This window comes from Eptesicus fuscus, chromosome 10 (genome assembly GCF_027574615.1).
Source record: "Eptesicus fuscus isolate TK198812 chromosome 10, DD_ASM_mEF_20220401, whole genome shotgun sequence".
Taxonomy (NCBI): domain Eukaryota; kingdom Metazoa; phylum Chordata; class Mammalia; order Chiroptera; family Vespertilionidae; genus Eptesicus; species Eptesicus fuscus.
Window position 1 is genome coordinate 98295901 of NC_072482.1, and position 23818 is coordinate 98319718.

The following is a 23818-nucleotide window of genomic DNA, read 5'->3' on the forward strand; positions in this document are numbered from 1 at the left end:
ACCATAACATGTCAACCTTCTGACTTGGCAACATGTATCACCTAATAAATTAAGACACAAAATAGGTTACAGAGAAGTATGATCCCAATTTTTAAAAACAGCTAGAAATATATGTTTATTGTCCCTATTTTTGGAAGATGAGTAGTTTTTTTCTTTGTTCTATGAGTTTCTGCAAAGAACATGGCTACTTTATTTCTCATGGCTACTTTTTAAGAAAAAAATTTATTTCCAATATTAAAAAGTAATCTAGCTTATAAAAATCATAAGTATAATAAACCCTCACTAATATTTATATGGCTTTGTTTTAAATTTTAAGATAATTTAATAATTTGGGGCTGGGCAGATTTTATTAAACCTGAGGCAACTAATGAGAAGTGTTTAATGAATAAATTTATAATCTAAATGAAATCACATCACACCAATTTATGAAGTTGGTCTTTAGAGCTCACTTTGTAGATAAAGAAAAATGAAGCTTATAGAATAAGGTAACTTGCTCAGAGTTTCATTGCAAGGAAGTGGGGGTTAGACTCACTGTGGTTTTATTCCAGAGCTTTTCCTTCTGTCTTCAGTACTGCCCAGCGTCTGCCCCATCTTCCCAGGATTCAGCACACAGGCGTCTGCCACCACCTCCTGAGTGTCTGCATCCGCTTTGCACCAGTCTGACTCTTGGCACCAGTGGTCATGGCAGCTTGTGGGGGGTCTTCCGGGCACCCGAGTCTGGACATGTGTACCTGGGCGTAGTAGAGTACATCGTGGTAACGCCAGGCTTCCCATTGTGTGAGTGAGCTGCTTATTCTGACACGTGGAAAAGTAAGGAAGACTTTATTCCAGACCTGCCATCGGAGGTAGAGGTGGGGCTCAACTTCAAATAGGGCAGAGGCATCTGCCAAGTGGCAGAGTGAAGGATCAGCAGGAGTCAGGCAGGGGATTCTCTCTCTACACTGACTCAGCAGGATTCTTGCTAAAACTGGACGGCAGGGCCAGCAGGAAGCCTAAGGGCGTGCCTTGTGGAGAAGAGGGCCCAGGAAGCCTGCTTGATGTTGGTCCAGGAGAGTGTCTGTCAGTGCCGAGTGAGCCTGTGGGCAGCCCTCGGGCAGGTGGAGACCACCTGAGTGGCAGCTGCCCTTTGCTTACTTGCTCGCCTGGTTGTCTGTGGATCCATAAATACTCAGGAGACATCGAGCCAACACTGTCCCACAAGCTGTCCTGGGACAAACCTCTTGGAACCCTCAATCCCTGTTCATACTCTTCTGTGTACGGATTCCCCATAACTTGCTTTTATTTTGGGTGGGGCGAGAGGGGAGGAAAGGAGAGAAGAAAGCAGACTTTAGATACCCCACGTCAGCCATGAGGGGCCTCCCTAGGTGGACCAAGGCCCAGCCAGCATGTGGCCATTGAAGCTCAGAAACGAAGCATGGAACTAAAAGGACTGGTTCGTCCTAGTCATCCCGGGCCACTGATTAACATCCACCTGGCACTGTTTGGCTCCCAGGGTGTACCTCTGGCTTTCCTCTTCACTCCTGCCCAGAGACCAGACACTGGTGTTGCTTGTTTGTAGATTTTTGGCTTGTGGAGACATTATTTGATAAAGATAAGTCCAAGGTTATGGTTTTGTTGCTCTGTAGGACATGAACCTGCTTTGTCTCCAAGTTGAAAGACTTGATTTAATCAACTCCAGCGCTTCCAATGCCCTCTGCACAGTGGGGCTCTGGCACGGGGCGGCAGGGGTGGGGGGTGGGCGGGGCGGGGATGCACTGGCACTGGCCATGTCTTAAGGAGCTGCAACCTCTGGCACTGGATGTCCTGCAGATGCTGCTCTGCACATGGGATGTGTCCAGTGTCTGGCTGTGAGTCCATTTGTCCCTCTGTCTGGATTGGCTCCGGACCTGTCGGTACAGGTCGGGTGGATATGTTTTTGCTGAGGCATGCCACTCTCCATTTCTCTGTCCATTGAAAGGTTGTGACTAAAGGAGCTTCTGGACTTGTCTTCTGTCCATTTCTTTGTTTACTGCAACCCAGTACCTGGGATTGGTCAGGCTGTCAGGACAAGGAGGCCGTTCCTGGCGATGAGGCTGCCTCTGTGATGGCTCTCTGAGTGCCTGCCGGCTGCTCTTCCGTGAAATGTCTGGCACTGGTGCTACTTGAGGACACGGGCCTACGTGTTACTCTCCCTCTGCCCACATTTGGAGTCTGTACACTTGGTGATTCCTGACCTCTCTTTATACACCTGCCCTTTGATGCCTTCATTTACTCATTCACAAATACTGGCCCTGGCATGGCAGACACTGCTGGTGTCGGTGTGACAGTGACGTCTGCCCTGGAGGGGCCCACATTGAGAGAACTGTTTCCCAGGTTGTGTTTTGGGCAGTAAGACTCCTACCAAAGGAGACATAACTTCTGTTTTCTTTCTCAGCATTGAAAATTTCCTTATGGTTTACAGGCAGAATAAATTATATATACACATATATATTTAAATAATCTTTAATGGTAGAGAATGAAAAAACCTCAGTATTACTCTTACCAATAAAAGGCTTAAAAACAAAAAAATTGTTTAAAAAGGTAATGGCCACAAAATTATCTTTATTTTTTTATTTATTTATTTAAATATTTTTTAAAAATATATTTCATTGATTTTTACAGAGAGGAAGGGAGAGGGATAGAGAGTTAGAAACATTGATGAGAGAGAAACATTGATCAGCTGCCTCCTGCACACCCCCCACTGTGGTCGTGCCCACAACCAAGGCACATGCCCTTGACCGGAATCGAACCCGGGACCCTTCAGTCCGCAGGCCGACGCTCTATCCACTGAGCCAAACCAGTTAGGGCAAAACTATCTTTTAAAAAAATATTTTTTAATTCTCACCAGAGGATATGTTTTTTTATTGATTTTAGAAAGAGAAGAAGGGAGAGAGAAAGAAATATCCTTTGGTTACCTCCTATACGCCCCAACCAGGGATTGAACCCACAACCTGGGTGTGTGCCCTGTCCAGGAATCACACCTGCAGCCTTTTGATGTATGGGGCTGTGCTCCAACTACTCAAGCCACCTGGCGGCCAGGGCCACAAAATTATCTCTTGCAGCATTTCATTTCCCACCACTCTGCCTGTGTTGACAGGTGGTGGTGTGGTGTGTAACATATTGAGCTGAAAATGGAAGGCCCCTCTGCTGTCACAGGTTCCCAGATCTTTGTGTATCCGAATTTTTCTTTGCAAATGCCACACAAGAGCACATTGTAAGGTAACATTCCTGAGGTAGTTTGTGATTCAAAATGGGAGAGATTGGCAGTGTGAAAAACAGGAAAAAACAGTGCGTGTTTAATTAAAATAGTGAGCTTTTCATTGCTGGGGTGAGAAAGGAGGAAAAACATTTGAATGAAATCAAAGCAGAGCTGAGCCCGACTCTGTAAAATAAAGAGGAGAGTGTTTTTGGAAACTCAATGTTGTCACTTGCAGTTTTAGTAGAAAAATGCTTGAAACAAAAATCCTTTTTGTTGGTGAGGGAAGGCAGCCAGCCCAAGCATGGTGGGCGGCTGCACAGATGGGGGCCCCGCCTGTAGGAGCTGGGGGTGAGGGAAGGGTCCGCTGTGCTCCTGGCTGCCTGTGGGCCTGGGGGGGGGGGGGGGGGGGGGGGCGGGGGAGGGGGTGGTCGGCAGCACCCAGCCTGGAGCCTGGTGAAAGTATGGAAACCTAGTCACACAGTTTGTAATTTACTTTTGCTTCCTCATTGTCAACAAACCTGACCAGCCTGCTCTTTTCAAAGCTAGGCATAGAATAATGGCCTGGAATTAGACAAGTCCTTTAACACCCTTTCTAGACTTGTACCTCGCTACCGCTGGAGTGTCATAAGAAAAACCCCTCTGCTTCAGAAATATGGTGTATCCTTCCTAGATGTGGGATCCATGCCTGGAGGTCCAAACTGCAGCCACCTTCTCGTTGAGATAATAATCAAAAGTCAAATTACTTGATAATGCTCCCAAGATAAATGCCTGTTAGTCAATAAGAGCTCTACAGTGGTCTTGGTGTGTGGATGCATGTGTTCCATTATATTTAATAACTTAATGAGCAAGACTTCTCTACATTTCAACATGAATGTGTGTTATATCCATTCAGTTGTTATGTAGTTCTCACTTAATGGCTATTAAACAGGTAACTTCAGATTCTAATAGGGCCACTGCCCATCCACAGAAACGATCACCAGTGCCGGTGCCTTTTCCCTGATAGTCTACTTACAGCTTCTTTATCTGTGACGTGGAGTCAGACTTGTACCTGCCGGGTTGTTGTGGAGATGGAGGTTGGTGTGCCACGCGCAGCTGTGTGGTGGGAGCGAGCTCCTGGTGAGAGGAGTCATCGCTGGCGGATGGGTTGCAGACACTGGTTGCCCCTGCGCTCAGGCCTCAGCCCTGGAGAGGCCCGCTTGTCCTTGTGTTGCTTTTGCATAATGAGGATTTTTGTTTGTTTTGTCAAAGGACACTAAGCCCTGATGAAGTAAAGAAAACCAAAGTGAAAAGAGCAGGCCATTAAGATACAGACGTCATGGAGTTTTTCTGACCTCCTCAAGCCATGCCTTATGTTCCGACTTTTATTATATAGAAGGGCAACTTAGGACACAATACTCTGCTTGGTGTGTTTTTTTAGATTTTGAATTCTAACTCTGAACTAACTACATTGTGTGTTTTCACATTTTAGAAAGGGCAATTTCCCATTCAGAGTTATTCACCATCTCAGATATTATACACATTTGCCTTATAAACTTTTTAAAAATATATATATTTTTAATTGATTTTAGAGAGAGGAAGGGAGAGGGATAGAAACATTGATGAGAGAGAAACATAGATCGGCTTCCTCCTGCACGCCCCCTACAGTGGACTGAGCCCACAACCCAGGCATGTGCCTTAACTAGGAATTGAACTGTGACCTCCTGGTTCATGGGCCAATGCTCAACTACTGAGCCACACCGGCTGGGCCATAGTGAACTTTTATTTACTATATTTTTTCTACCTGAGGTTGGAGAAGGCTGACAACATAGATGTGGGTTTCTGACTGTGCAGGTGGGCAGTGCCCTTGACACCAGTGTTGTTCAGGGTCAGCTAGTTGTCTTTTCAACCCCTATATTGAGGTGTAGTTGACATACAGGAAACTGCACAGGCTTAGAGTTTATAGGTAACACGTGTTCACCCATGATATCATCACCACAGTCAAGGTAATGAATAGAACCATCACCCCAAAAGTCCCCTTCGTAAATCCCGCCTCTCACCTGCCCCCACCCAGATGCTCTCTGCCACTACAAATGAGCTCAGCTCTCAGTGAACCAAAAATTATATTCAAATGGAATCATAGTGTGTACTTTTTTATTTTATTTTTTTGAATCTGGCTTCTTTCATCAAAATTATTTTGAGAAATATCCATTTTTGTTTTTAGGTTTTCAGAGTTAACTTCTATTTGGGTTCCTAGATGGAAAATATTACTTTTTTGAAAACGGTTAGCCTGTTTTGAATCCAGTTGAGAAATCTCTTGAATAATAGTCCTAGCTAAAATCTTAAAAAGAAGCTACACTGTGTTGTCTTTGAAAAGTTCAACTCAAGTAATTTACACTTAGCTAAAGTTCCTCACGTGTTTTTATGGAAAACTTTAGGCTCCTGATAGAGAATGGCTATTCACCATTGTCTGTGGGCTTTGTAAGGTGCCATAATAACTGGTTTACTTTCCTTTCCAGATCCTTCTGGGAGGTCAGTCATGGGTGTGAGAGGCTTGCAGGGGTTTGTGGCAAGCAGCTGCCCACATGTATGTACAGTAGTGAATTTCAAAGAGCTGGCCGAGCAGCACCAAAGCAAGCATCCCGGATGCACTCCCACCATCGTGGTGGACGCCATGTGCTGTCTCAGGTACTGGTATACCCCTGAATCATGGGTTTGCGGCGGCCAGTGGAAGGAATACTTCTCTGTCTTGCGAGATTTTGTGAGAACTTTTACAGATGTTGGCATCAAGTTGGTATTCTTCTTTGATGGTATGGTGGAGAAGGAGAAGAGAGATGTTTGGGTGAAACGGAGACTCAAGAACAACAGGGAGATTGCCAGGATTTTCCATTATATCAAGACGCACAGGGAGCAGCCCAGCAGGAGCATGTTCTTCATCCCCTCGGGGCTGGCCATATTCACGCGGTTTGCTCTGAAGACACTGGGTCAGGAAACTCTGTGCTCCTTACAGGAGGCTGACTATGAGGTGGCTTCTTACGGCCTCCAGAATAACTGTCTCGGGATCCTCGGAGAAGACACTGACTACTTAATTTATGATTCCTGTCCCTACTTCTCAATCAGCGAGCTCTGCCTGGACAGCCTCAGCACCGTCATGTTCTGCAGGGAGAAGCTCTGTGCAAGCCTTGGCCTCTGCCTGGCAGACCTTCCCCTTCTGGCCTGCCTGCTGGGCAACGATGTCGTCCCGGAAGGCATGTTTGAAACCTTTCGGTACAAGTGCTTGTCCTTCTACACTTCCGTGAAAGAGAACTGTGACAGGAGAGGCAGCGTCGTCTTAGCTGTAGCAGACCACATAGCTAAAGTCCTTCGCGTATATCAGGGTGAGAAAAAGCTGGAAGAGATGTTACCTTTGGGACCAAACAAAGCTCTTTTTTATAAGGGGATGGCATCATATCTTTTACCAGGACAGAAATCTCCATGGATTCCCCCAAAAGCCAAAGCTATAACAACTTTGGACAAGCAGGTAGAATCCGTGACTTCAGACCCTGAATCCAAGCAAGAAAGTCCTGAGAGTTCAGACCCTGAATCCAAGCAAGAAAGTCCTGAGAGTACAGATTCTGGATCCAAGCAAGAAAGTCCTGAGAGTACAGATTCTGGATCCAAGCAAGAAAGTCCTGTGTGTACAGACCCTGAGTCCAAGCAAGAAAGTCCTGTGTGTACAGACCCTGAGTCCAAGCAAGAAAGTCCCATGTGTACAGACCCTGAGTCTAAGCAGGAAGTTCCCATGTGTACAGACCCGGAATCCAAGCAAGAAAGTCCCATGTGTACAGACCCTGAATTCAAGGAGGAAGACCCCATGAATATGGAGCCTGAAATCCAGCGACAAGTAACCATGGTTTCAGACATGGAAATCTTAAAGGTAGGTAGACACGCCCGCCCTAATGTAAGAAACGCATCCATCAGGCACCGGTCAGTGAATATTGACCCCCTGTGTAGTTAAGGTGCTCTGGGAATGCGGAATAGGACCCAGGAGTTTAGTTAGGAGGTATGACATAAGCCCTGAAAACTCACATTGTAAACCATATTTGATATTGTCACATGACTGTTCCAGAAGAGGGCTCTGAAGGAGAGAGATCCCTGTGGGTTTAGGAAGTGGTCGGCAAACTGCGGCTTGAGAGCCACATGCAGCTCTTTGACCCCTTGAGTTTTTAGCAGAGGCCAGCTTAGGAGTACCCTAATTAAGTTAATAATGTACCTACCTATATAGTTTAAGTTTAAGAAATTTGGCTCTCAAAAGAAATTTCAGTCGTCGTACTGTTGATACTTGGCTCTGTTGACTAATGAGTTTGTCGACCACTGGGCTAAGGGATAGAGAGAAGCTCCCAGAAGAGGTAGAGTGGAGCCAGAGACCTCAATGGGGCTGATGTGCTTCAAGCAGGAAAGACTGTGTAGTTACCAAAATTTAACATTCCTCGGTAGGGTCACTATAACTTTCTAGATTAATTTGTCAGAATACCAATTTGTTTGAAATAAAAAGAATTATAAATGGTGGAAGAGAGAATAAGGGGGGAAATTGGGAGCTATTGCTTTAACAGGATCATGAAATAAATAACATTTCTGATAGATTTTATGTCAGAAGGGGCGTATAGGGAAATAGGTCACTTCTGATGATCTTCAGTTGGCTAGAGTATCAAGTAGTAGCTCTTTAAAATACTTTTTTTTTTTTTAATCTTACCTTAAAGCTGCTAGCTTGTCCTCTGTCGTGATTTAAAGACATTTTAGTGGGTGCGGGCGTGAGGTGAAGGGGATTAAAGTGGAGGAAAGGAGGACATGTGTAATACTCTGAACAATAGAGATAAAAATTTTAAAAAGACATTTTAGCAACGAAATGGACATCTTTGTAGTCTGTCTAGCCTTATCTATACTAATAAAAGGGTAATATGCTCATTAGATCGGAAGACCTTCTGGACGTCCTTCCGAACAAAGCCATGGTGACGGGGCCGAGGCAGAGGTGGTTAGGGGCAATCAGGCCAGGAGGGGAGGGCAGTTGGGGGTGATCAGGCCAGCAGGAGGGGCAGTTGGGGGCGAGCAAGCCAGTTGGGGGTGATCAGGCTGGCAGACGGGGGCAGTTGGGACGAGCAGGCCGGCAGGGGGGCGGGCAGTTGGGGGCAATCAGGTCAGTAGGGGGGGGGCAGTTGGGGGCGAGCAGGTCGGCAGGCAGAGTGGTTGGGGCGATCAGGCAGGCAGGCTGGCAGGTGAGCAGTTAGGAGCCAGTGGTCCCGGATTGTGAGAGGGATGTCTGACTGCCGGTTTAGGCCCGAGGGATCTGGTCTAAACCGGCAGTCAGACATCGCCTGAGGGGTCCCAGATTGGAGAGGGTGCAGGCCAGGCTGAGGGATACGAATTTCATGCACCGGGCCACTAGTATTATAATAACAGTTGACACTCACTGAGCACACAGGATGTGCCAGCCAGGTGCGTTTCCTGTGTTACCTCTCTCAATCCTCAGTAGTTTTGTGAGGTTGCCACTTTTATTAAATGTATTTTATATATGAAGGAAGTGATGAATAAAAAGATTGACTCAAGTCTGCAATAATGAATCAACATTACTAGTGTGTATAAACAACGAGACAATCTGATTCACTGAGTTTTTTATATTCCAAGTTATCCTGATGCCAGGTTTTAAGTGCCATTAGCTATAGACTATTTAGACTTAAATTTTTGGTAGTAATGTAGATGAATTTTTTTCCTGCAGTAATAAGAATGTTCTTCACAGGAGAATAAAACCTGTATGTAGGTTTATAGCCCTTCTGAGTTTAGTTCTTATTTGATAAGAAAGTAAATCATTTAAATCATCCATCTCTTCACCTGCCATCAGATTATTGAGCAAAGGAATGAATGTGACCAGCATCTCCTCCCAAGGAGTTTATAGTTTAGTGGGGAGATCAGACAGGGTCACCTCTGCAGGGTCAGTGTGAGTCGAGTCCCGTGAGGAGGGGTCGACACTGAGGTGAGCCCTCCAGGGAGAGGGGCTGGTAGTTCAGGTGCAGGTGGGAGAGGGTTGAGCATTCCTGGGAGCACTGCGGGTGTGCACTGGGGCTGGGAATGGCAGGTTCTCTGAGGCCAAAACAGTTTGTGGGGGGAAGGGATTGAGGCCTTTACTGTAAAGGGGCCTTGACTGTTAGTGTGAAGAACTTGCTTGGAGGAGGGCAGTGGTTGGACCTGCTTGCGGATGGCGGGGAGGAGCGAGACTGGCTGAGATAGGTTGGGCAGAGCCTTTCCCAGCATCATTGCTCTCAGGTGGACAGAGGACCATGCTGCCGAGTCAGCAAGTCTGACAGGTGCTTGGGACTGGAGAACGGGGAGCAAGAAAGCTCTCAGCCAGAAGCCCAGAAGACAGGAAACACAGACACCAGTTTGAGTTTGGGGGATAGTTATTCCTTGCTGTGTGCCTTAAAACACTGGTGTGTGACCTAAAGGTGCTGACTTTTTCTGTTTGAATGTCCTTTTGTTTGCAAGGAGAATTCCATTGTGTCTCAACTTTGAGCAGGTTGCTAGAGCCCAGCACGTCCAGGCGGAGAGCTACCTGGTGTACAACATCATGGCCAGTGGGGAGATTGAGTGCAGCAACACCTTGGAGGATGCCCTGGACCAGGCCCTGCCCAGCCAGGCCTTCGTCTACCGCCCGGTGCGGCAGCGTGTCTACTCCCTCCTGCTGGCGGATGGCCAAGGTGAGTCCTCGTGACGGTGCGGGCACAGGCGGCTTCTGACTGGCCGCTGAAGACACAGATGCCATTAAACAGGGTTTGTTCCTCAGTGAAGGCTGTGGTGGGACACCCCGACATCCGCGTAAAGTGAGGTGAAGGCCACAGGCCTCTGAGTCTACTCGGCCCGCAATTGGCCCGCAGTCATTAAAAAGAGCCTGTTTCTATGAAGCGTTTGTGGTTGTGCCTTAAAGGACTGTGCTTCTTTGAATGTGAAAACCTTTTCCTCTGCAGAGAGGAGCTGTGTTTAACCTTTTCCTCTGCAGAGTAGGAGACAGTGTCTACTTACTGTTCCTCAAAATATCATATAAAATCTAGTACATCGTCTTTTAAAATATAAACAAAATTTTCCTTTAGGGTATTTGTCATAAGTTTACGTGTCTCCCCATCTTTCTGTCCGTTGTGCAGTAGCAGCGAGTATAGGGAGAGGACATCAGTGGCCAGGGCAGTAACCTGGGATACCTTCAGCACCGAGGAGTCCATCAGGCCCCAAACCCTCTCTGAGGAATGGTTTCGGGGAGTGAGGGGACGAGAAGAGCATGCAGGTAGTATCTGTCACCTCACTCACCTGAGAGAGGCCGACTGCACCGTCATATCTGACCTGAGGTGATGAGAAAGAAGCTGATTTAAAAACAGAAACGAACCTATGTAATAAGCTTTGGGGACAAATATTGTTCAATTTTTTTCTTATATGGCTCTTTCTGAACATGAATGATTGCACATTGATGATTTGAAAAGATATTTTCATCATGAAAAGAATTTACATTGTAGAATAATATTTGCCTCAAATTATTTTTAGAATACAGTTGGCCCTTGACCAAAACAATGCAGGAGTCTGTTAGGGGTGTCAACCTCACACTGAGTCAGAAATTCACCTACAACTACAGTTGGCCTGCATCCTCAGATTCCTTGAAAAATGGGGGTTTGAACGGCCTGGGGTCCACTTACTAAAATCTGCATATAAATGGACCTCCGCCGCTCAAACTCATTGTTCAGGGGTCAACTGTATTTTATTAAATGAAGTTAAAATAGATGCCTGGCCAGTGTGGTTCAGTGGTTGAGTGTTGACCCATGAACTAGGAGGTCACGGTTCAATTCCCTGTCAGGGCACATGCCCGAGTTGCAGGCTCAATCCCCAGTGTGGGGTGTGCAGGAAGCAGCCAGTCAGTGGTTCTTTCTCATCATTGATGTTCCTCACCCTTCTTTCTGAAATCAATAAAAATATTAAAATAAAATAAAATATAGAGGTTTAGAGTCCAGGTGCCTTTACCTCCAGGGCACAGACTGAACACACGGCCCAGGCTCTGCACGGTGTGCTGAGCCGGGAGTCACAGGCACCGAATCGATACCTTGACACTTCGAGTCCCTTGTTGTGGGGACGATGTGGATAATGACCTGCTGGACGCTCCAGATCTGATGGTGCTGGTGTGGCTGGTTGATGTCACACCTACATGTATGTTATAGTTGAATACATGGTATTTGGATGGCTAGACAGCGCTGTGCCAAATGTGGGGAGAGCCCTGCAATCACTCGCCCCGTAGCCCTCCCTGGCCTTCTGCCGGTGTTTCCGGATTCTAACTCTATCTCTGAGTCAGTCTCCCCACGGACCATCTTAGCTGACGTCACTGTGAAGCCTTTTAAACTTGAGGGAGGAGAAGCTGCTCCTCCGCGTCCCGGTGGCTCCCGGTGTTGGCGCAGAGCCCAGGTGGCAGCGCCTCTGACGGGGTTAGCTGTCCTGTTGCTGGGCATCCTCCTCACTTCGCCCAGTGGGCTGGCAGGGCTGCTGGTCTGATGGGCACTCAGCCCTGTGGTACATAGTCAGTGTCCAGCAGGCGTGGCACCTTTGCAAAGTGCCTGCAGGCCATTCACTCTTTGAAATCCTAGATACTGACCTAAAAGGTAATAAAAAAAAATACACAAAAAAGAATGGAAAGTTATTCTGTTTCTTTAAAGTCCATAAGCACACACAATTGTAGATTAAACAGCAGTATAAAAATATTACAGAACTATAAGGACATACATATGCATATGTTTTTAATTTTACTTTATTGTTGGCAGTATTACAGATGTCTCCCAGTTTCTCCCTTTTTGCTCCTCCCCACCCAGCCCAGGCCTTTCCCATGCTATTGTCTGTGTCCATGGCTTATACAGATATGTTCTTTGGTTAATCTCTTCCTGTCCATCCCGTCCCCCCCGCTCTAACCTTCCCTCCAAGATCTGTTGTTCTGTTCCATGCATCCATCCCTCTGGACCTATTTTGTTTGTCAGGTTTTTGGTTTTTTTCCTTTAGAATCCACTTATAAGTGAGATCATGTGATAGTTGTCTTTCTCTGACTGACTGACTTGTTTCGCTTAGCATAATCCTCTCCAGGCCCCTCCATGCTGTCTCAAAGGGTAAGAGATTCTTTTTTACAGCTGCATAGTATTCCATGGTATAAAGGTACCACAGCTTTTTTATCCACTCATCTATTGATGGGCACCTGGGCTGTTTCCAGATCTTGGCTACTGTAAATAATGCTGCTGTGAACATAGGGGTGCATGCATTCTTTCTGATTGGTGTTTCAGGTCTCTTAGGATATAGTTCCAGAAATGGGATCACTTGGTCAAACAGAAGATTTTATTGATTTTTTTACAGAGAGGAAGGGAGAGGGATAGAGAGTTAGAAACATCGATGAGAGAGAAACATCCATCAGCTGCCTCCTGCACACCCCCTTACTGGGGATGTGCCCACAACCAAGGTACATGCCCTTGACTGGAATCGAACCTGGGACCCTTCAGTCTGCAGGCCGACGCTCTATCCACTGAGCCATACCAGTTAGGGCCAGAAGATCCATTTTTTAATTTTGAGGTAACTCCATACTGTTTTCCACAGTAGCTGCACCAGTCTGCCTTCCCACCAGCAGTGCACGAGGATTCCCTTTTCTCACCAGCATTTGTTGTTTGTTGGTTTATTGATGGTAGCCATTCTGACAGGTGTGAGATGGTACTTCATAGGACAAATATATTTTTAACAAACCTACAAGATTGTTACAAACTTGAAAATCCCAGTAATTGAGAGGTTGAAGTCCACATTGCTTCTTGCTCTCTTTTGCCCCATACGCCCCAAATGTGCCCCCAGACCCAGATTGGGAGGGAGTTGGCGCTGGTGGGGGGTGGGGGGGGCGTGACCTGGCAGGTTTCTGAGGGGAGAGGTGGAGGGTGCACAGTCACCCATGCTGCGCCCAGGGAGACACGTCTTGGCTGCCTGTGGGTTTGACAGAGCGGCACCGTGTGTCGGGATGACAGGAGCAGGATCGGGCCTCCTTCCATCTCCGTGCGAGGTCCCTGCGGGAGGGAGAGGGAAACAGCAAAGAGCTTTTCCGAGAGGCCTGCCTTCGCTCATGGACCCCAGAGCCCAGCCAATCGAGTTCCAGGGAGAGGCAGCCTTTTCTTTAGGACTGCCGGGCTGTTTCCTCTTCTCTCTTTCTGTATGTATAGGCATCAGGATTATCTCATCTTAATTCAGACAAACCAAATTATTTGCAAACATGTCTGCTATAATTTCAAAGTAATGACAGATCAAAGCCTCTGAAACGAAGTGGTGCCACAGAGAATGGCCAAACTCTAGGGTTTTCCAGGAAAATAGGTTTATTGTTACTTGAAGATCTCAGATAACACTTTGCATCAGGCGTGGGGCTGAGGCTGTCTGAAAGAGGGGTGTTCCGGTTAAAAGTGGAAATGGTGCCATCTGGATGTTCAGGGTAGGTGAGGACAGTCCGCCCACTGCCAGACGATCCTGGTGAGTGCAGCCTCTGCCCTCACCTCTCGCGGCAGGGGGCACACAGGGTCTGTGTAGCCACCTGACCTGTTGCCTATGACACAGAAGAACACACAGAGGGGCCTGGTGCTCTTTTCCTGCCTCTGCCTGAGGACAGTGGAGGGAGTGTCTGATGCTGGGGAGCGCAGGAGGCATCAGGCTCCAGACAGGAGGAAGTACTACCTCCGCTTGGAAGGGTCCCTGGCAGAGCTGGGTTTGGGAACCCTTGGCCCTTACACATCTACTGATCCGCTGTCTTTCCTCAGATAGCGCCAGCTGCCCGCCCGTCCAGGAGTGGTTTGTGTACTCTGGGAACCCGCTGACACACCCGGACCTTGTCAGGCCTCTGCAGATGAGCCTCCCAGGTACAGACGGCCTCGGTCAAGCAGGTCCCTGATTGTTCCCCTAGCGGTAGAGTGTAGGATTTGCCTGGAGACACATTTTCCAGAACTGCACACGCACTAGTGGCCGGTTCAGTGGGCCTGGAGGAGGACCTCTGTTCCTCACAGCAGAGGGAGGGCGGCCCGCGGACCTGTGTGCCAGCCTGCTGCTGGGCTCCGCTCAGGGTTTCAGACAGAGCCCATTACCGCCGGACCCCAGCCTGACCCACTGAGGGTTGGGTTCCTGATACTCTGCACAAATCAGCTCTTCTTCCTACTACTGAGAGCATATTTTAATGCATGGAAAGTTATTTTAACTGAAAAAATAAGTTTCCTTTTTTACGAGAGGTATCTTCAAGCATAATGAGAGGGAAGGAAAAGCACATTCACCCACAGTGAGCCGAAGCAAGTCCTTGCTTCCTACACATTGCAGCACCTCTGTCTGCCATGTCTTCCTCGGCACTCATGCGTTGTTGTGATCCAAGTTAATGAGCTTTTCTTTTCTTTGACGTTAACAGTGTAATTTGTTATTTACACAAAGGCCAACAACTACTGTGGAGTAAAAATGGCACAGAAACAGGGACGAGGAGCTGGTGTCTCAGCCCAACCTCCTGAGCACAGCGCCTGGGAGCGTCTTCCAGAAAGCATTCTTAACCCTGCGGGCACCACGCAGGGAGGAGAGAGCTGTGCCCTCAGAACATGGAAGCGCAGTGTTGTCCGGGAAATGCGTGTGCGCTGGCCTTCAACCCAGGCCTCTGCTGACATTTGCCTCTGCTCCCTCTAAGCTGTAGAGCCCCGGGTGTCAGGAGGGGAGGCTCGTGTCCTTTGCTCTCACACTGTCTTCCTAGAGAAACTCGCTGGTGCGGAGGCTGATGTCATGGACTCTGTGGACTTTTTGTGCAGGGGGAACGCCTAGTTTGAAACTGCTGTGGCTGAACCACGAGCCCGGAACCCAAGCACGGCGCGTGGAGGTGCTCCTCGCCTGCTTCGACCTCTTCTCCTCGAGCGAAGAGCTGCAGGCCGTGGAGAGCCCCTTCCAAGCGCTGTGCTGCCTCCTCGCCTACCTGTTTGTGCAGGTAACCTGGGCTCCTTGTGGCCGCTCAGTTGCTCTCACTTTTGGCCTCCATCTCACGTGAGAGGCAGCACTCGGTGCAGCCAGGCGGCGGCTGCATCACTGTCCAGTGCTGGTCCTTGAGCGCCGGCTCTGCTGGGCCTGCCTTCCGACTAGAGGAGCACGCAAGGAACGGGCTTGGAGCCCTGCTGCCCTTTGGTTCTGCTTCCAAAGCTTCAGGACGCGGAGACCTTCTGTTGTGTGACTGCTAGGTGGTCCTTCCTTTCCTGGGCACAGGGTGCAGGGGGGCCCAGCTCTGAACCGCCCCAGCTCCCTCAGCAGGTCTGCGCTGCTGGGAGAGTGACTTCAGCTTTCCTAAGTCACAGCCAGCCGTTCCTCTAAAAGTCGAGCATGTCCCTCACGCTCTCAGCTGAGAAGGAGATAACAGCTTCCTCCTGTGGCCTGGGACAATCCTGGGGTAGAAGGCGTGGGGGTGCTTTGTAGGAGCTCCTGTGACAAGGCTGCGCTCGTCGTCCCCATTGCCCTCAGTCCTCAGCCCGCTGCAGGGGGGCGGGGGTCCCTGTCAGGCCCTTCAGCGGGCTGGACAGCTCCTTCCTCATTCATTTTACACTTAGTTTACATATGAAAATTAGAAAAGCCAGTAAAAAGATTGGCCATTTTGGTAGTTTTCCACACACACAGCAGTGTCCATCCCCAGCCCCGCCTCCCTGCCCCCACTGTCCTACTTTACATTCACTTCTGTCTCCGTTGTCCCAACTACAAGAGCAGACGGCCTGTGTCTTTAGCCATGGAACCGTCTCATAACCCCCTCCAGGCCATCTGTCTTTGTCTGATCTGGGGTCTGTTGGGCATAACCACGCGTTTTATTTGCCTGGAGTGGGAAGTCGTGTGATTCTGTTTTCAATCTGAATTCACTTCACAATAGCTGAGTTGCATTTCAGGGACCTCGCCACTTCCCGGCCTCAGTGCCCGCCGTGGTGTCCCTGGAATAGCGAGGTCCTGACTGTCACTCACGGGGTAATTATTGCCCTAGGTCAGTCTGCTAAGAAGGTGCACTTGAAGAATTCTCATATGTCCATATAGCTGTGCTTAAATTAGATGCTTTTGGGTGTGATTTGGGATAAAAGTACGTTCTGTTCGGTGTACAAACTGCACAGAAACTAGTCTGGGAAGAGCCTCCGTGAGGGCACGTGCATCCCAGAAAGGGCGCTTAACTGCTAGCAGCGCCGTGCTCTCCCTGTGACACTGCAGTGTCGTGTCACCAAGAGTCTGCAGTGTAGACTTGTCCGCTGTAACTGGCGGCTGGATGTGGGCGGTGAGCAAGCAGGGCAGGAACAGTGCCCCAAGGGCCCTTTTTAAACCACTTTCTTCAAACGTGGCTCAGGGCAGGAGGTGGCATCACATAGCAGCAAACCCAGGTTAACGCAGAGGTGGGTTGTGGATTTAAAACGACTTCCTCTGCTGGGACCCGCGTCTGTCGGGGGGTGTTCTTTCTTGGTCACGAGTACCACTTCTCTGTAGATGGTGTTTTCCCCCTGAGATGCGCAAGTTGTTATTTACACAAAGGCAAACAACTACTGTGGAGTAAAAATGGAATAGGGAGGTGACGGGTTGGGGGCGGGGCGGGGGGGCGGAATGTTCAGAGCTTAGCAGCGTCAGTCTCCCCATGCTGGGACTTCCCACAGGGTGCACGTCCTGTTTGGAGGAGCTCCCAGGTCCTTCTGAGGGGGTCACCAAGCTGGTCCCAGCCCCTCCCCTCCCTTGAGGAGGCCCGTGGAGTCTGCGTCCATCATGGCTCTTGGGTCCCCTCCCTGCCTCCCTGCCTGGCTCTTCTCCGCATTTCTGCCTTCTTGTTTCTCATACTCTTCCTAGACCTTTCATTCCACGAAGGCTTGGCAGGGACTCATATTCTGGGGGTCCTGATTTCCTTTAAATTGGGATTCGAAGGCACAAGCTTCCCCTGGGGCTGCTGAGGGTGCGTTCTCATCCCAGCCCTAGCCGCCCAGTGCGGCCATGTCCTCCATGGGACGCTGTGCTGTCTCAGGCTCTCTGTCCAGCTTGGCCTGCGGGGAGAGGCCCTGCTCACTTCCACCTGCGTCTCCTCTGCTGCTTGAGATCTGAACGCCGTGTGCCTGGAGCCACCGTGTCTGAAAGAGCTAACGCCGGCTCTCCTTCCCTCGCAGGTGGACACACTGTCCCTGGAGGACCTGCATGCTTTCATCGCTCAGGCCCTGTGCCTCCCAGGGAAGTCAGCTGGGCAGCTCGCAGACTTACAGGTACTGGCCCGGGTGACGGTCTCAGTGCTGAGGACGCCTGGCTGTGGTGGGGACCCAGCAACGTTAAACACCAAGCAGAGCAGAAGGAGCTCAGGCCCCCTGCCCTCTCCTGCTGTTTACAGGGGGGAACTGAGGTGGAGTGGAGGCTGGACATAACTTCTCATGAAATGAAGGGGACGTTGACGCAAGAGGCGCCAAGTGGGCCTTTCCTTGGCTGTTGGCGCTGGGTCGCCTCCCACCCTGCTGTTGGGGTTGAAGGGGATTCAGGGCCTTCGCGTCCCGCCAGCTCCTTGCCTCTTCCCTTTCCATGAGAAAGACCCTGTGCCCAGGAGTAAGGAGGTTCGGAGGCATGCCCTGGACAGCAGGCTGAGGGAAGCTGTGGGTGAGGGAGGGTGCTCTCATTTAAAGAAAGAAAAGCCAGCTCTCTGGGGTGATGCAGAAAGGGCAGCCACACAGGCGAGGAGGCGCTGGTCTCACTGACACAGCACGGGAGGAGCTGAGCGTAGGGCAGGGGTGCTGAGTGCTCCGGACGTGGCTGTTCCTGCCCAGCTGCAGCTGTCCGTGGTGCTCAGCCGACAGCTCCAGAGCACGGAGCATGTTCCTTGTTCTATAAGGGCCTCCCGTGCCTCATGCAGCCCGTGTGGAGACACACGGAGGGAGATGGGATTTAGGGTAGAATCTGCAGAGTTAGGAGGGAAAGTCATCTAAGCAACTTAACTAGAGAGCACTCGTAGCTTCCAGGGTCCCCCTTTTTAAGCAGCAAGACCATCCTGCTCCCTTCACCCACCACTGGCTTTGACTCCAGCCTCCTTCCAGACGGAAGTTCTCCTTTCAGAATGAAAGAATCAAGAGGACAGACGGACGCAGTAAGAAGGTGGGCAGCCTCTGCCCTCACACACGCTCCTGACAAGCTCACTGTAGACAACGCAGCCAGACCCGGAAGCTGAGGAGCAGCCCCAGGACACAAGGGGCAGACGCACACCCGCTGACCTTGGGGCCTGCCGTCCTCAGTGACCAGCGTCCTCGGCCCCCGCCCAGCAAGGCTCGGGTAGTCTCCCTGAGGGCTGTCTTAGACGGCTGTGCCCACTGCCACCCGGAGACCCTGCCGCAGGAGCTCCGTGTGGGACCTGCGACATCGGACCAGAAAGGTGACCTCAGAGCCTCCGACTTGAACGCTGTGGCCTGTGAAAGTCCCCACTTGGCTTAGATGAGGAGCTTTCTGTCTGAAGCAGCTGGAGCTGGGTCCTGCTCAGCCAGCTTCCCACCAGCTCTGCTTCTCCACTGGTTTCAGTCATCGTCAGCCATTTGGTGTGGTTCTCTTCCTGAGCGGCTTGTCGATGAGGAAAGCAGAGCTTACTTTCCAAAACCTGACGTCGTAATTAGAACAACAAAACGAGGCAAACGTGGCTGAGAAATACTTTTCTGGGAAAAACGTATTCTGGGAAATTAAAATATATAACCACACCGTTTTAAATGGGATCTTCTGCCTGCAGACACCGGGAAGCTCAGAGAGCACCCTGGACACGCGGTGGTTCTGAGTGAACACATTGCTGCTGCTAAGGCGTGGCCGGTGTGGAGCCGGAGGACAGCCGAGGGTCAGGCCCGGCGCCCGCCTGTCTCCCAAGCGCAGTGTGCCCGCCGCTCCGGTTAGGCCCCCCTCACGTACAGTGACGAAAGGAAGCCGTCCTAGGAATCGGAATTAAGAGCGTCCCTGAGGTGCTGGTGCTGCCCCTCCTGTCCCGAGGTGGCAGAGCTGGGCCCCCACTCGGGGCTCCTGGGGCAGTGCAGTGCGGAGCGTGCAGCGGGAGCACGCGGGGCTGTGGCTCTGCTGCAGGGAGGAGCGTGCTGCCTCTGAAGGCGCCCGGCGCTGCTGCCTGCCCCAGAGCTGACGGGTGCCGTCTGGCCAGGTCGGTGCTGAAAGCTTGCTGTGGACTAGCCGAGGCTTGGTGTTCACTGAAGATCTCGAAGAGCAAGCACTGCCTGTCACTTAGGTTCGTTGTTTCTCAAGAGCAAACTTTCCAGTTTAAAAACCAGTGACGTCTCCCCCTTTATTGGTGCGTGCCAGTGGAGAGCTCCCAAGACCAGCGGACCTGGGCAGAGGTGGCCCTGCCCCACCTGGCCCGCCCCGCCCCCCCCGCCCCGCCCCTGGGTTACCTGGTTTGCGGAGCCCATCTCTTCCAGCAGGGAGGGAGCTTGACCTTGAACAGACTTTAGAGGACATCAGCAGGCCATGGTTTGAGGACAATTTGGAAAGCAGTCCTGGACAGCAGACGCCTTTACTCAACCTTAGATTACCCGGTAATCCCAGCTTATGGTGAATTTCCCAAGATGATCAAGTATTTTTTATGTCAGTCGGTGAAATGAAACCTTACTTAGGAAGGGGATAAAGTGTCACGTTTCCTGACTTTTTCTGGTTTTGTGACTAAATTAGATAGGCAGTGACATCCAAGTGGCAGCTGCTGAACTTGAATCCCTCGGGCCGGCTGAGCAGACTGTAGCCTCAGCAGAGCCAGCGGAGTGTGCACACGCCAGAACCATGGATGCCTGCTGGGTGGCGGTGACCTGTGTGCCACACGGGCCAGAGTCCCGCTCCGCTGCTGGGAGGCGAAGGCTGTCATCCAGCAGGTCCCCCGTGGCAGGTTAGCCCCATCTCAGGGCAGACAGGATGTTGCCCATCAGGGAGACTCGACAGCAACAAAGAAGTACTTTGTGTTGGAAAGGTCGTCTTAATTCATAAAAATTGTCAGCCCATCAACCCTGTAAGCCATTGTATCCTCAGTGATAAGTATTAATTTAAAATGATCCTTTTAGTGACCTCACTCATTTTCCGTCACAGGGAGCCCATCGCAGAGAGCACCCCAGAGCCTGCCCGAGGGCTCAGCTTTGCGGGGGAAGGGGCCGCTCATGGGGCATCTGGGTGGGTGGGCGGGTTGGCGACATGGGTGCGTCAGCTCCCGCAGGCCCCTGCCTCTGTGCCTCGGTCCCGAGTGGCACGGTTGTGTTGTGAGCACAGGCTCGGATCTGTCCCCAGGTGGGCTGCCTCTCACCCCCTCTGTGGTCTGGTCTCCACAGCTCGATCACGTGGACCCCAGAGCCGTGCAGCTGGGCTCCCTCCTGGTCCGCGGCCTGACCATGCTGCTGCTGGTCAACAGCGCGTGCGGCTTCCCCTGGAGCACGAGCGACCTCATGCCTTGGAACGTCTTTGACGGGAAGCTATTTCATGAGAAGTACCTGCAGACTGAGAAGGGATACGCGGTGGAGGCCCTCGTGGAGCAGAACGTGAGCTCCTGGTTGTCCCACAGGCTGGGCCAGTGGCTGGTGGAAGTCCAAGTCCGTGGCCTGGCGCAGGGAGGTCAATGCTGTGTCCTCGCGCCCCTCATGTGGATGGCGGGCACAGAGACCCCAGCTCAGGCCCTGAGCCGCAGACACGCTGCCTGTCGCTCAGGAGCCAGAGCGTCCGGCTTCCGTAACACATGTCCCTGGCCTAGGACCCCAGACGTCTTGTGGGGGCAGCAGCGCACCCCAGTGCGCCCACAGCTCCTGCTGGGTCCCCCCCGTATACAGTGGAGAGAAAGCCGTCCTGGGAAACAGAATTAAAAGTGCCCTGAGGTGCTGGTGCTGCCCCTTCTGTCCCAAGGTGGCAGAGCTGGGCCCACGTGTTTAACTCTCAGGCACTTCCCTCCGCTCCCTTTCGAGTGAAAACAGGTTTCTTGCAGAGGTGCCTCTGTGGACTCCAGGCAGGAGTCGTGGCCACTTATTAACGGGAAAGATGCCGAGGCTGGAGGGTGGGCCGGGGCACAAGCTGTGGGCTGGCGTCATGAGTGCAAAGCACGTGATTCCTGGAAGGTCTCCAGTGAGACTCGGCCAGGCTCGCTGTGCTGCCCATGGCGCGTGCGGAGGGCGCATGCACCTGGCAGGGAGGCGACTCGGAGCTCCCGTGGGCGTCTCACACAGCAGGGCCTCTCGGGAACTTACGTTCAGAATTTAGAAGCCGCCAGGGCGTCAAGTGCAGATGACAGGAGCCGGATCATGAGGGAGCCACGGGGCTGGTTACCACGGCAGGGACGAGGGGCGGAGCTGCGAGTCTGGACCATGGGTCTGTCTGCTCCCTCCAGCGTCTTGACCCCGTGCAGAGTGGCTGAGTGCACACAGCCTCTGGGTAGAATAGGCGGCAGGACCAGATGTTCGTGAAGTGGGCTGGGAGGCCGGGGTTCATTCCCTCCGTCGGCTGCTTGCACACGTGTCGTTGTACCGCGTCGGCGGGCAGACTCTTAGGTCAGGTTCTGGTGGTGACCCAGTATCACAATGGAACGTGAAGGTGTTTAGAGTGTGTCTGACCTGCAGAAGAGAAGACATCGCTGCTAGTTACTGTTGGGACTCGGGAGAGCGGCCAGGTCAGAGCCTGAGGGACACCCCGCAGTGTCCCCAGCCGCGTGTCTGACGCTGGTCTGTTTGCAGAGGGCGCGGCTCACCCAGTTCCACCAGCTGAAGTCCGTGGTGTGCAAGGCCTGCCTGCGGGAGGACCGGCGCATCGCCAGCCGGCAGCTCTGGCAGCCACTCCACTCAGGTGGGTCGCGGCAGGGTCTCGGGAGGAAGGACGGGCTGACGACATGGCTTCAACTTTGGTTCCTTAGGAAAGAGCACGTCGGAGGGTTCCTGGGTGAATTCGTGATTCAGAGCTGCTTTGGGTGGGAGCCCTTCTGGGGTCTGGGGCACAGGCCCTGCCAGTGGCGTGTGCTTGACATGGGCTTCCATTTCCTCACACCAAGCGTGCACACAACCAAAGCAGATGCAGAGAGGACAGTTAAACAGGGAACACAGTCACTTGAATCACGAGGCTATTGGCTGTGGACGGTTGTGCGTCATGCGGTGCCTGCGCTCCCGTCGCTGTGCTCTTCGCGGCAGCTCTGCGTCTGGTGTCCCGGCAGCACCGCCAGCAGCGTGGGCGCCTATTGCCAGCAGGACCCCTGGCTCCCACCCACTTAGCTCCCCCTCGGCGCCGAGGTTGCTTTCAGTTCTCATTACACGTAGGACTGTCACCTGGTCGTTTCCTTAGAATGGAGGACGACAGTTTTTACAGAATTACAGATCACGTAATCGGAATTGGGGTAAATGCCACTGACTCGTGTCACTTCACCTCCGCCAGCAGCGATGGAGAGCTCCACGTGTGCCCTCGCTGACCGACGGGTGAAGGAGGCAGAGCATCCTCTGGCTGCTCAGTGACTGCCCGTGGCCGGGCCTCGTGTTCATCGGCGAATTTCAGTGGTTTCATGGCCTCGTTTGGTCAGCATCCACGCCTGTGGCTGGAGCAGCTCCTTTTCTTTCTCGGTGAAAAGAGACCACCAGCTTCCTCCCAGGGGGCTGTCCTCGTTCTGCTTGGCATAGCCTTGCACACACCTTTCCGGGAGCCTTTGTGTTACGAGGTCAGGACAGCACCCGGGGGCACGTCCAGCTCCTGCCAGGTGCCATGTGGGATCTGACGCAGGACAGAGCCTGGGGAGTGAAGGGAGTGAGGGCAGTGGGGGCAGGGGCAGACTCTGACCTCCCCCTCCTCTCCCAGGTGAGCCTTCTACCAGCACAGGCAGGTTGCCCCGGACGCGACTGCAGGGCTCTGCCCACTGAGGTGGCCACTAGGGAAACCTCTGCGTGTGCAGAGCCTGGTCATGCTAACAGGCACCTTCCTTCTGTGGGTCCTCGTGAAACACCACACGTTTTTAACACACATGTACGTCATTGGGTCTGGCTACCGAGGCCCTGCACTGGTCCTCACAGACGCGGGTCCTCACCGGCATGGACCCTCCATCTGCTCCCGTCACCAGCACAGGCCCCGGGGCACATGTCCAACCACAGGCCTCCGTCCCCCCAGCACTGGCGCAGGCCCCCATCTGCGTTGTCACGGGCTCTCCCTTCGATTGTAAAGACACAGAAGTTGGACGCTGCTGCCCCTGCTCCAGGCCTGCACGTGCGTGTCACGGTGTCGGGCATTGGTGCCTGCTCACGTGCTGGCGGTGTCCCCACAGGGAGGCGGGGAAGACCGGGATCTGGTGCCCATAGGACGAGCTTCGGAAACAGCCGTTCGGACCAAGGACAGCACTGGAGAGAGCAGGGCCCAGGTAAGAGGGCGCTGCCCGCACGGCTCGGTCGGCACCGCCCAGTGTCGGTGCCTGCATCAGAGACAGGTGTGCTTGCCAGGGAGCGGGCAGGTGGGTACACGAGAGCCCCGCTCACTGCGCAGTGAGGCAGGGGCAGGTCCTCACCTGCACGAGCTGCTCTGTCTGCTCCTGGTCACTGTTTTCCACCTGTCATTCACCTGGTCAGGGCCCTGCACCTTGCAGGGAAG

At 51.9% G+C, this 23818-nt stretch overlaps 1 protein-coding gene across 2 annotated transcripts in view; it reads left to right on the plus strand.

The window, feature by feature from the left end:
* FAM120B (family with sequence similarity 120B) overlaps window positions 1–23818 on the plus strand; it is a 32734-nt gene that overhangs the window by 2774 nt on the left and 6142 nt on the right. For both annotated transcript variants that reach the window (XM_054722315.1, XM_028138277.2), the window contains 8 exons: window positions 5713–7109; window positions 9741–9921; window positions 14017–14115; window positions 15034–15206; window positions 17386–17478; window positions 20551–20757; window positions 21937–22045; window positions 23499–23591. In XM_054722315.1, coding sequence (XP_054578290.1) covers window positions 5733–7109; window positions 9741–9921; window positions 14017–14115; window positions 15034–15206; window positions 17386–17478; window positions 20551–20757; window positions 21937–22045; window positions 23499–23591 — 2332 coding nt within the window. In that variant the 5' untranslated portion in view covers window positions 5713–5732. The remainder of the gene's footprint in view (window positions 1–5712; window positions 7110–9740; window positions 9922–14016; window positions 14116–15033; window positions 15207–17385; window positions 17479–20550; window positions 20758–21936; window positions 22046–23498; window positions 23592–23818) is intronic.